The sequence below is a fragment of the Seriola lalandi genome, unplaced genomic scaffold (assembly GCF_002814215.2).
Source record: "Seriola lalandi dorsalis isolate HSWRI2012SDOR001 ecotype SW California unplaced genomic scaffold, Sedor1 jcf7180002054290, whole genome shotgun sequence".
In the NCBI taxonomy this organism is placed as follows: Eukaryota; Metazoa; Chordata; class Actinopteri; order Carangiformes; family Carangidae; genus Seriola; species Seriola lalandi.
The window spans coordinates 161481-174100 of NW_019524843.1; the positions used below are offsets into that span (position 1 = coordinate 161481).

The window sequence follows — 12620 nt, forward strand, 5'->3', positions numbered from 1 at the left end:
TCTCTGTTGTTCTAAAGGAGGTATCAGGAATGGAGAGGTGTCCAAACAACATTCCTGAACTGTCCCGTCCAATTGTTTAAAGAGCAGCTGAAGTTCTCGGTGTTCACTAACCTGTAGAGCGTCAACATGTCACATCAGTCTCAGTGACTTCTCAACCAGTGCAGTTTATCTCTCACATTTTAACACAAATACAGGGTCTCCCCCACAGACCGGGCCATCTCGCTCATAACCTGTGGTTGAACAGCTGAGATTCTAAGCAGGAAATCACTTTAAATTATGAGCAGGACTAATCATGATATCGATGGCAGTATCTGGGAAAATGATGTCTGTTATTGGTCATTCTTGTGCACCAAAGAAACGTTCTGTTGGTAGTTGCATCTCATATCATTTTTCAAATGACTTACTATGAAATCGGTGACGTTACATTAAACTTGCTCCTTAGACAAATGTGAAACAGAAGCCTCAGTGGTCCCTCAGGGGTGTACATGTGATGTTATTTGGTTATCCTGCGTGTGTGTGCGCATGTGCATGTGTGTATATACGTCAAAGGCTATTTTTGGGGACAAATTTCAGACTAAAGACCTATTAATTTGGGACAGCTTTTCCAATTGGGGACAGTCGGAGATTAGCAGATTTTTGGGTCAGTGGTTAAGGTTAGGGTTAGGCCAGGGTCAGGGTTAAGGTTAAGGTTAGGCTAGTGGTGGCAAGGGTTAGGCTAAGTCTCCAGGAAGTGAATGCAAGACTATGTAATGTCCCCAAATGTGAACTACAACAGCATGTATGAGGTATATTATTAGAAAAGCGTGAAAGCTCATTGATTGGTTCTCCCTAAAGTTTGTGCTTTAGAGGGAGGTCACCATTTTATGCAGTCAGCCTATCGATCAATGTCTTTTCTTCTAAATATCTTTCAATGTTGAAGTTATTCTCTCAAGAAACTGCATTTGTTTTCCTCTTTTGAACTTATGGGTCTGTGGAAGCCTTTGAGACTGATATTGTGAATATGGTCTATACAAGTATATTTGATGAAAATCAACTATTAACTCATCATAATTTAAAGAAAACATCATCCACGTTGTTTAAGTGATGTAAGAACAAATAGTTGACAGTTTTGAACAGTGATCTGCAGTCATATCAGAGATGGTGATTTCATTTAAAGGACCATGTAGCTTGTATAAAATATTAATTTAGGGTTAATGATCATTCTTGCATCCTTTACCACATACTGAATAACACTGGAGCATTATCTCTATACAAAACAATTAGACAGGTAATTTGGGAAATCCGACACTGTTAGTTTCTGTTCTTTGAACTCTCTGAAAGTGAAATTATCTCACTTGTGTAAAGTTGAGTTTGATCAGCTTTCTCCTTTTGGCCTTTGTTCACAAAAGAGTTTGTCCATGGCTGGTCCTTAGGGATCCTCCCAGCCCATCTTCATAATACACACCTGACGCAGACACTCGGCCACTGGGGAATAGAAAAGCTTTTATTCTAACCTCACCATTCAGCGGGATGGCTAAAAAGTCGTCTTTGAAACTTTAACTGGAAATATTTGCACATACATACACTACTGCACATACAGTAATTCTATACAGTACGGTACAGTTCCCTTAGGTAAATCATATTGTACAAACTTACAGTTATCCAAATGTACCAAACAGGTTTTCTATGGGGTTACATAAGCCAGCTTGTTTCTGTTGTTTGATTAGTTTTTCAGCGTCGTAGTGAAAGAGGACTGTGGCTTTACCCGACTCTGAAGCGGATGAATTTACTGCAACTATATCAGAGAAAATAAGTGAGCGTATCGTATTCATCGTCAGTTGCAGCTAACCCTATGAAATGCTTTACTTTGTTGACCCAACCGAAACACAGTATCTATAATTACATTACACACACCTTAAAGGTGATGTGTTTCTTCAGGCAACGAGAAATTGAGGAGAAAATGATTAACTGCTCAGAAAGAGTTTTCATCCTTCACAAACGTTCCCTCCTGTTGACACTTTTAAGACAAAACTCAATGTTTTCATTGGTCTCTGGTTGCTCTTAGTGGTCTAAGTATTTTATTGTTCTTTATATAGTTTTATTCTCTATTCTGTTTCACATTTTTGCACATACTTTGATATTGGCTTGTGTCTTGTCGTTGTTCCTTTTTTCAATTATTTGTGTGTTTTGTGTGTCATTTTACTCGCTATGCTATTGTTGTGCTTTTAACTAAAATGTGTGCAGCACTTTGGTCAACTCCTGTTGTTTTATACTGGCTCTAAATAAACTTGGTTTGATTTTGATCTTTACATAAAAAGATAAGTTTTCTTCACTGGGATGTTAGGGTGGTTTCTTTAGTGGATACAAAACATTCAAGACTTAAAAACAGGAAACAATTTTCACCACTCTCTTTGTGTTAGGATCATGATTGAAAAATCAAAAAGTTCAAGGTCTTTAACAAAAGTATTTTTTATCTGCATCCTCGTCTCTCACAGGTGAGCTTCCTCCTCTCGCTCTGATAGGCCACCCAAACACCCCGAGGGGAGGAGTTACAGCCTTTGAGCTCTTTGGTATTTGCTGAAACAATAAAGGACCTGTCGTTTCATCTGAGAGAGAAAGAGAGAGAGAGAAAGGGAGGGAGGGAGAGAGAGAAAAAGACAAAAAAAAAATCAAATTTAAGCTTGAGCTGCTTCCCTGAAGTCATTTTCATCACAGCATCACACAACTTGCCTGCAGGCAGTATGGGAACAACACAGTTAAAGATGCTACAGGTGTTGCTTTTATTGACCTTCACAGAGGTAAGAGATGATCATTTATAACATTATATGTTCATTTTCTATGAAGTACTGTAACAAAAATACCAACAATTTTAACATCATCAGTGTGCAAGTAGTTGTCATGTTTTCCTATTTTTGATACAGTGCACATTTTTATATATCCAGATAAAGAATAGTGTATAGCTGTGGGAGTTTTGAAACATAAGAACAGTGGCTCTTTTGAGTGTCACTGCTTTCAACAAGTGCGTGTGGCATGCCCGACCATAGCTCAATAGACAAATTCATTCCGACCTGAAAGAAATACCTGCACCGACCACTCCTGAGATCTGTGTTGAGTGAAGGTAATGTGCAGCCTGCTGCCTCTCATGCTCCAAGAACATGATACAGGCCATAATTTGCCTCAGGATATAATGTGAAATACCAACAGCTTGCTGCTCCTGGAATTATGTCTGTGTCTTTAAAATTGTGTTTTTCCTGCCATTTCTCATCAAGTTATTTCCTCTTTTCATCCATTAACTTTCCACGTTCTGTCATTTTCAGATTTGTGCCGCCCAAAATGGTAAATCATCTTCTTTTAGATTTATAAAATGCTTAATCTTAAAATGCAAACAACCATGAAAAGGACCCAAAAATAAAACTTTTACTGAAAATACTGTATACATGTCCATTTTTTGAACGTGTCCCAACATTGTGTTCTTCTCTATTCCCTTCAGACATCACAATCTCAGTGTTTACGGTCACATCTAAGAGCATGACGGTGCAGTGGAAGGGCCCCACTGGTGCCAGCTCCTACAAGATCACAGCAACACCCAAGAACTCCTCCAAATATCCCGTCTTTGCTCAGTTCAGTGGTAATTCTGTGATGGGCTCAGTCAACTCCCTGTCGCCAAACACGCTGTACACCGTGCAGCTAGAAGCCATGGACAATGCTCTCAATGTCCTCAGCAGTGCACTCACTGAGGAGACTACAGGTCAGTAACAACAGCAAAGACAGTGAAGGATTCAGACGCTTGATTACACTTAGAGACGGAGATGTGATTAATTCTTGTATCTTCCATTTAAACAGCAGAGGAACCACAGTGGTATTACCTAAATGTACTTAAAATATAAGAGTAAAAGTACTTCTTATAGAGTCAGAATGGCCTTCGTCATTGTATTTTCATATAATACTGGATTATTATTGCTGATGCAGGAGGAGCTGTACATCAGCTGTTTTAATAATCAATTAAGCAACCATTCTGTGGCTCAAACATCTCCACTGTGAGGATCAGCTGCATTACTTTGTTTTTTTTTATCATAATAAACTGAATATGATTAGGTTTTGGACTAAAGGACAAAACAAGAATGAGAAGACATGATCTATGGCTCTGTTATGGATATTTTAGAAGTTTAATAGATCAATGATTAATCAATAAATTAAGAAAATGGTTGACAGATTAGAAGTACTATATAATAATAATAATACTAATTTCATAGATCTCATAATTTGCATATTTAATATAAATGTAGGAGTAAAAATTGCAATATTACATTCTTAAATGTAGTGAAGAAGTATTAAGTAGTATAAAAAGAAAATACAGTACTACTCTACTATATAGAAAAGTATAAACACTTTGTGCTTAGTTACATTCTACCACTGCATTTATCATATATTATTATATGTAAGAAAAATGAAGAAACAGTCCTAAAAGTATTCTGACCCTTCTTTAACTCTGACTGTCATATTTAAAAGGCTTTTATTTTGTTATCAGTGTAACTGATTTCACTTCCATCGTTTCCTCTTCAGCTCCTGAGGTCCCCAGCATTATAAAAGCCTACTCCAAACGCAGCGACAGCATCACTGTAGAGTTCACAGAGGTTTCCGGGGCAACCAGCTACATCCTGAGGGCAGAGTCGGATGATTTCTTCTCGGAGACCCCGGTGAGCGGCTCCCCAGGCACCGTGGTGAATCTCCAGCCCACCACAGACTACATCCTGAGCGTCATGTCTGTCAACTCAGGAGGGAGGAGCCAACCCTCCTACCCTGTCAAAGTCAAGACAGGTATGAACAAAAAGCCTAAAACTGGAGTCCTAAATAGCTGACTTTACACTGTGGCCAAAGCATCAAAAATGGTGGTAGAAGATTGAAAAACTGATCAATGATCTTGTTCAGCAGGTCTGAAAACACTTATTGAATGCACAGTTATCATGTTCACCTTGACGACTGGTAATATTATTAGCAATAATCCATTAAATGTGATAATAATGACCATTTCTGTCCACTTTCACTTGTACAGACACTACACATTTGAAGCAGTTTACTCAAGATGCTTATCGGTGTATGAAGAGTGAAACGCTGCCTCTCTGTTGTTCATGTAGCACAATAGCTTGTTATCTCATTCCGCCGGCCATAACGGCGTGTCATTTCATTGTCCATTGTCACACAGTCTCCACTCTTTGCAGCCAACGCAAGAGGGTGGAAACTGTATCCATCCCTCTGCACTGTACTATTCTCATGATCTGAAAAGAGAAACCATGAGAACTAGGTTGTCTCCCTTCCCAAAGAAAGAATGAATGTAACATAATCACAGGGAAATTGTTTCCATTTCACACCTCTTACGAAAAAGAAATTGGTGAAGTATGAAATCTGTGTGTTGGTCTGTTCAATTTCTTTTTTTCATTCACCATCATTTCTCTTTGTTTGTCCTTGACTGCAGTGGTGATTGCTCCCATGATGAACACCAGCTCCCCTAGCAACGACACCATCCTTGTGACTTGGCCCCCGGTTGAGCACGCTGTCCTCTACACGCTCTGCATTATCCGACAGGGCTCTAGCTCCCGCCTCAAACTGAACACCACTGACACCATGGTGACCTTTGATGACCTTGAAGCAGGAATTACCTACTGTATCAAGGGAATGGCCTGGGACTCTGAGGGTCGCACTGGAGACGACACCACTGTCTGCCAGATCACTCGTAAGAACGATAAGGATTAAGTTGATGTGACAGAAAACCTTCACTTCAAACCCCAATAGCTAAGTTGGTGGTAACATTATTTCTTTTTGTCTTTCGTTTTCAGGTCCTCCGAGTACAGATGTGACAGTCCAGGTGACTGGGATGGGTCGGTCCCTTGGGATCACTGTGTACTGGCTGCCAGCGCAGGGAGCTGAGAACTACTTAGCATTGACCTCTAATGCCCAAAACTGTACCGCAACAGTTAACAGCTACTGCTACATCACACCTGTAGACTGTGGCCAGAATCACTCTGTCGTTGTCACAGCCTATAACAAAGCTGGTCCCAGCAGCCCCTCACAACCAGCTGACTACATTACATGTGGGTATATCACACACAGCCTCAGCCACATACAGCATACTTGTATACATTTGGAAAATCAATCACAAAATCCTATGTTGACATGAATAGATCAGCATTTCGAGAAATACGCTTATTTGCTTTCTTGATGATGTCAGATGCAAACCATCTCCCAGTTGTAGCTTTATATTTGCCGCAAAGACATGAAAGTAGCATCAGCAGCAGAGTGTATAAGTGTACTTCCCAAATTGTTGAACTATTCCTTTAACAAGTGATGCCCATTCTCTTTTCCCTCCATTAACCTCCATCTCTCTTTCTCTGCCAGATCCATGTCCCCCAGAGAACAGCTGGGTGGAGGAGCCCACTGCAGGGAACTGCTCTCTGGTGTGGGATGAGGTGCCAATGGTGGAGTACTACATGGCTTTCATAAAGAGGGACGACGGGACTGAGATGTCGTGCAACACCACTGAAACCACCTGCCCATTTTTCTGCATGTGTGGCTACACCTACCTCACCTCCGTCTTCCCCTACAACCAGGGCGGCTCCAGCCCTTATTCACACGTCCGCAACTACACCACCAGTAGGACCACCACACAGAAGCACCCACTTGTAGTAGCACCACCAACACATGTTCTTGTTTTCAAGTCGAAGGACCATACAACTGGTTTTGTATTTTTAACTTCACATTGCATTATGAGCATTACTAGCACCAAACAAGCTATGGCTGGCCTCATTTCACTGCCATGTGAAAACCTAGTTGGCTCCAAAATCTCAGATGTCTGAGCTTTCCTGAAAGCTCCACCATGGCATTGTTGTGAAAATATCATCTTTCTTTGGCAGATATTTTGAAGAGCTACAATGGGAAAAGCCCAGGTGTAATTAAGAATGTTGGATGTCATGTCCCTGGTATTAAAAGCACTGGCATGGCTTTTTAGGACACGTGGAACAGAGCCATCATGTTGTTATTTACACCTGTGCCCTTTTCTGGTATGACAAGTCAAAATGTTTTCTATAAAAAGCGGCAGTTCCTCAAAGAGAAAAAGGAGAAAAAAACTGCACTGTGATGGACTTATGTTTCAAGTTCCTGTAAAATCACACTGTACTGACATGAAGTGAAAACAATGGCTGTGTGGAAGGTAGATGAAAATATATAAAGCCACCTGTGTGATCTTTTGCCCAGTGTCAGTTATTATTCTCACCTAACTTCTGCATTTCTCCTCACCCCACCCCCCACCCAGTTCCTTGCTGTCCACAGGGTGTTACCATAAAGCTGGTTTCTGCAGACACCCTGGAGATCATGTGGTCACCGGTCAAAGGGGCCGAGCTGTACGAGACAACAGCAAAACAGACCAACGATGTCATCCACTGTAACGACACGGCACCGGTGTGCGCCCTGTCAGATCTGAGGTGCAACACAGCTTATTCTGTGACAGTCACACCCTGCAGCGAGTTAAGAGGATGCAACCGCACCTGCACACCACACACACATGAGACAGGTATCAACGGGTTTGTTTTAAAACATGAGGTGAGATGTAGAGTTACATTTCACATCATGAAGACTAATTTATTTTGCACGCACATGAAATGCAAATCATCTTTTGAGATAGGCTGATCAATCTAAAATATTGAACAGGTAAGCCTACCGCTATTACGTCTGGGATATATTCCAAATCTTGCCAAGAGTTAGATGAATAGATCAATACCACTCTCATGTCTGTAAACTAAATACTACTGCCAACAGTTGGTTAGCTTCTGTTCCCCGTCTGTGTTTCTGCAGCTCCGTGCTCTCCAGAGATCCTGAATATGACACAGACAAACAACTCTACATACAGAGTCCTCATCACCAACCCAAACACACGCAACACAAATTACACCATCACCGCCATCGGACGCTATAACACACACGCTTGCCAGACAAGAAACAGCTCCTGCGAGATCACAGAGCTGCCCTGCGGTTCACTCTATGAAGTCACAGCAGTGGCCACCACAGCTGTAGGACGGAGTCTACCCGGGTTCAGTAAACCTTTGGAAACAGGTATGACAGAAGTATCTTGGGTTATCACTGATCCTACCTATAATTCAAAATTAATGTAGGTAAGTAATGTAGGCTTCTCATGATAAGAATATGAACTTAAATAGGTTATTTTAGACATGTTTATCACTTGCAAGTCAAATGAATGGAAGAAAAAGCATATTGAAAGACAGCTGCAGCACCATTACCTTTATTTATTTAACCAGGTAAAGCATTGAGAAGGACTTCTTTTATGCCAGGCCTTTACACGCATGCAATCTAGTTTTGATTATGGTTCTGCATTCCTCTTCCCAAGGTCCGTGCTGTCCCATGTTTGTGAACGTGTCCCAGGTCACCCAAGCTATGACCAATGTGACCTGGTCACCTGGTCGTGGGGCTCGCTCCTACATAACCACCCTGACGTCCTCCCGCGGATATGCTAAATGCCACACTCTGGACACCCACTGCCTGATGGGATGCATCACCTGTAGCACCAACTACAGCGTCAACCTGGAAGCTATCAGCAGCACAGGACACAAGTCAGAGTGCAAATATCATGGATTCTCCTCCAGTGAGGACAAATACTCGCATGTACATTTAGAATATATATCCAGCGCAGGGACAAAATATGCACACATCCAAAGAAAACTTGTCCTAGTCAGGTCAATCAAAAGATTACCAAAAGCCTTTAGCTATAGCCCAAGACAAATGAAGTAACCATCAGTCACGGGATGATGATGATGAGCTGAAATAAAAAAACTACAAAGATAATAAGATAATAATAAGATGTATTAAGGCACAGTGGCTATTTCAGGGTTACGGGTGAGGCGGATGGTTGCATCTAAACATGACAGGAGCTCCGACACATTTTGCGACTACTCAAAAAAGCCTCTCACTCTCTTGTAGGTCCCTGCTGTCCAACAGGCGTCAAGCTCTATCGCAGGGCCAACAACTCTCTCAGGGTGTACTGGCGCTCTCTGGGCCGTCAGATCCACAACCACACAGTAGAGCTGTACGGGACAGGAGCCAACTACACCTGCATCGCAGCTGCCGGGAGCACATACTGTGATATCCAGGAGGAAACATGTGGGGATGTCTATACAGTATTGGCGGCACCAGTGGGACAGAATGGGATCAAAGTCAACTTCTGTCAGCCCAGGACATATTCAGGTGGGTCATACGGCGGATGATTAATGTCACAATTTTTAATTTAATTTAATTTGTGTATGATTTGTGTTCAATTTTTGTCATTTTCTCAGTTCCCTGCCCAGGAAGTAACGCTGGTATGGGTAAGTTTCCTCTGAACAGTAAACTTCACATTATGTTTTGCAGTAGTTAAAGGAATAGTATGATATTTTGGTTCATCCACTTTCTAGCTAAAAATTACATGAGAATTTTGATACCGCTCTCTATGTCTACATGATGAATATTAAACTCGGGCCGGGAGTAGGTTAGCATAGCTTAGCACAAAGACTATAAACAGGGGAAACAGCTAGCCTGGCTTGATTCCAAGGTAACACAATCCGTGTAAAGGTCACCAATTAACAGAGTTCAATCTTCTCATCTAACTCTCAACAACAAAGCGAATAATCATATTTCCCTAAATGCTGCATTGTTCCTTTAAAGTCTAATGAAGTTATGAGCAGTTTGAAAACTGTGGCTGCACTAAACTGTAATCTTTCTTCTTTTTTCTCTCCAAGTGATCTCTCGTGGAAGACGAAGCTTGAATTAAATGAAGTAAGTGTGTTTTTTTTGTTACTCCTTCCCTCCAGATAAGAACATACTGTCTTCAGACCACATGAAAACTGAGTTATGTAACAGCCTGAGACAAACAACGTGCTTTCCTTTACATTACGCTGTTGACTGTGAATGTGTGTGAGAGAAACTGATGAAGGCTTCCTTCACAGGCCGCGTCCATTGTACTTCACAGCTTGAAGGGTATCTTGTGACAGCATAACAAGCATCCATAAATTGACTCTACCTATAGTGCACTGGTATAACAATAGGTGTGAATGCAAGAGCAGGAACAGGTGAGGCTGATCTCTATCTGTCTTTACCTCTGGGACATCTTGAATATGTGTCTCTCTATAAAACATGGAAACAAGAATGAGGGGAACGTGACTCAGGTAAAAGATGATCTGCTGCGGGAACGTGATATCTTACTGTGTCTGTGATGAGTGGTTGTGAAATGATAGATATTCAATAGCCCCCGAGTCAGTGTGACAAAACAGCCATTTATCGAGTGTGATGAATCAGTGCTGAAGCTTTCATGAGTTATTGGGTATAACCGGTTTTTCCACCAGGTCCAGGTTGATTATTTCTCTCTGTCTCTCTCTCCTCTTGCCTTATAGTGAACACCCCCACCAGCACCACCAACCGCTAATGGCAGAGCACTGTGTTTACACCAGCTGTGCAACTGTGAAGATCCAATATAGATGAAATATCACTCTTCTTTAGGAATATCTGTTTTGTTGTCACTGCTGTTTGCAAGAGAAATTGTGTGACAAACTGTTTCTGCTGAATAAAAAAAACAGAAAGCTAAAACATTAAATTAAAAACAGGAAAAAATATGACAGAGAATGTTTGGGGAAAAAATAACTTTGGCCATTTATCCAATGTATTTGAAAAATATTTTCCATATTGCTACTTTTTATTGTAGGATACATGTTATTTCATTTTCTGCACTGCATTTCCTCATATCTAATCACTACAGTTGCCCTTTCACAATGAGACTTGATGTACCCTCAACATGTAAAGACATCTAGTATAAATGCAAAGGAAGCAGAAACTTTACAGTGAACCCCTTGATAAAAGTTTCATAACACTACTCATTCAAAGAAAAATACATGAATTTAAAATAACATTTTAGGACTTCTCCAAGTAGAAGACCTCCTTACGGCTGCTGTGTGATGTTTCTAGGCTGTAAAGCAGGTTTGTGACCTAGAAGAAGGTCACAGTTAAAAGTGGGGCAGCATGTATCCATCTCTTTGGCCTGGAGTTACGCATGGCAAGTCCTGTGGATGATATGTCTGATCAGATTGCTGAAGAGAGATTCAGTGTTAAGTCTGCTTTCACTGGATTTGTTTTCTCTCAGTTGACAGACGACAACAATAAAGCATTTTTGCATTACAACACTGTGCTGTGGGTCTTCTTTTATGAGGTCGAGATGTTTTGTGCTGGTGTGTGGGTTTGGATACACGAGCTATACTTATTGCTTCAAAATAATCCAGACAAAAACGGTGAAAGAAATTTCCAAACACTGATCTTACACCGAACCTGTTATAGAATACCTGCCGAGCAGACTTTCACTGACCCAAGTCAATTATACAACCATGGTATACTGTGGTATACCAAGTCAGTTATACTGTCTCTGCCTGAGCACGCTGCACATGTGTTATACATTTCAGGGGTGGATGATCAAGCTCGGTGCTTCATTTGGTTGATTGACTAATGAGAAAAGCTTGACAGGCAGCTCATTATTGAACCATGCAAAATACCATTGAATGATTTAATTTCTTAATTCATCTTAATTCATAATCTTAGACTTTGAAAATCAGTTGCACAATATAATGCATATAGAAAGGAACTGAATATCCCCAACCCTTCTTTAGGCAATGTGCTTTTATGTGAGGCTTACTCTCATATTTGCACAACTGCAAATGTAAATTGGTAAGTGATGTGATCATCATTGGGAAAATCAGTACACCACAATTCTTCAATTCTTCAATGTGTGTATAATTATCTAACCAATAATTATTGAGACATTTCAGTGAAAACAATAAATCTCAAGCTGCTAAAGAAATAGCCAGGGGATTACCAAAGTTATTAGGATATATTGTCTGGGGACCATGAATGTTTGTTTGTTTACATTTTTATGCCAATCTATCTGATATCTGTTATTTTATGATGGACCAAAGTGGTGCACTGACCGACCAACATTACAGTCCCAAGAGCAACTAGCATGGATTAAAAAGGTACCATATATGCCTTGTGTGTGCGCTATACTCTTCAGTACAAGAATAGTACAATAAAACTGTGACTTGATATTTAAGTGTGTATCGTGAGTCTTTCTTCGCTATTGATCCACTGTAATAGTTTGCTGTACACTTTAGCTATATTAAGTGTGGTTAAGATTAAGATTAGTCTGTCTGAACCCTAGATTACAGCTCCTAAACCTGACTGGACTGAAACAGTTTATATATATATATATATATATCATATATGTTAAATATTTTTAGGATTTTTTTCCAGGTCTTAACACAATAAAATCTAATATAAAAATAATATAAAACAAAAATCTATACAATTTTAGATTATTTTTATACAAGCTGCACAGTATACTGCAAATTGAGTGTTATTGAAAACCAGATTCCATGCAATCTATGTATACTGTATGTATGTGTCAATATACAGTACTTGGCTGATCACGTTGATTCTGACCCAGACAAGCAATGGGCCAATCCCAAAGGTGGACTTTTACAACCAGGTTGAATTCACAAAACGTGCATGTATTCACAAATGTTTGGTTCCCGCATGTGGCAAACACAAGCTCCCCGACCCTC

General features: G+C 40.5%; 1 protein-coding gene across 1 annotated transcript; it reads left to right on the top strand.

The window, feature by feature from the left end:
- The first annotated feature begins 2636 nt into the window (after window positions 1–2636).
- On the top strand, window positions 2637–11190 carry fndc7a (fibronectin type III domain containing 7a). The gene is made up of 14 exons (XM_023405924.2): window positions 2637–2777; window positions 3297–3315; window positions 3470–3727; window positions 4543–4797; window positions 5453–5710; window positions 5814–6068; window positions 6373–6627; window positions 7286–7543; window positions 7825–8082; window positions 8375–8629; window positions 8965–9228; window positions 9318–9347; window positions 9759–9795; window positions 10410–11190. Exons 1-13 carry the CDS (start codon window positions 2721–2723, stop codon window positions 9788–9790), a joined length of 2454 nt encoding a protein of 817 aa, XP_023261692.1. The 5' UTR covers window positions 2637–2720; the 3' UTR covers window positions 9791–9795; window positions 10410–11190.
- Window positions 11191–12620: the final 1430 nt, after the last annotated feature.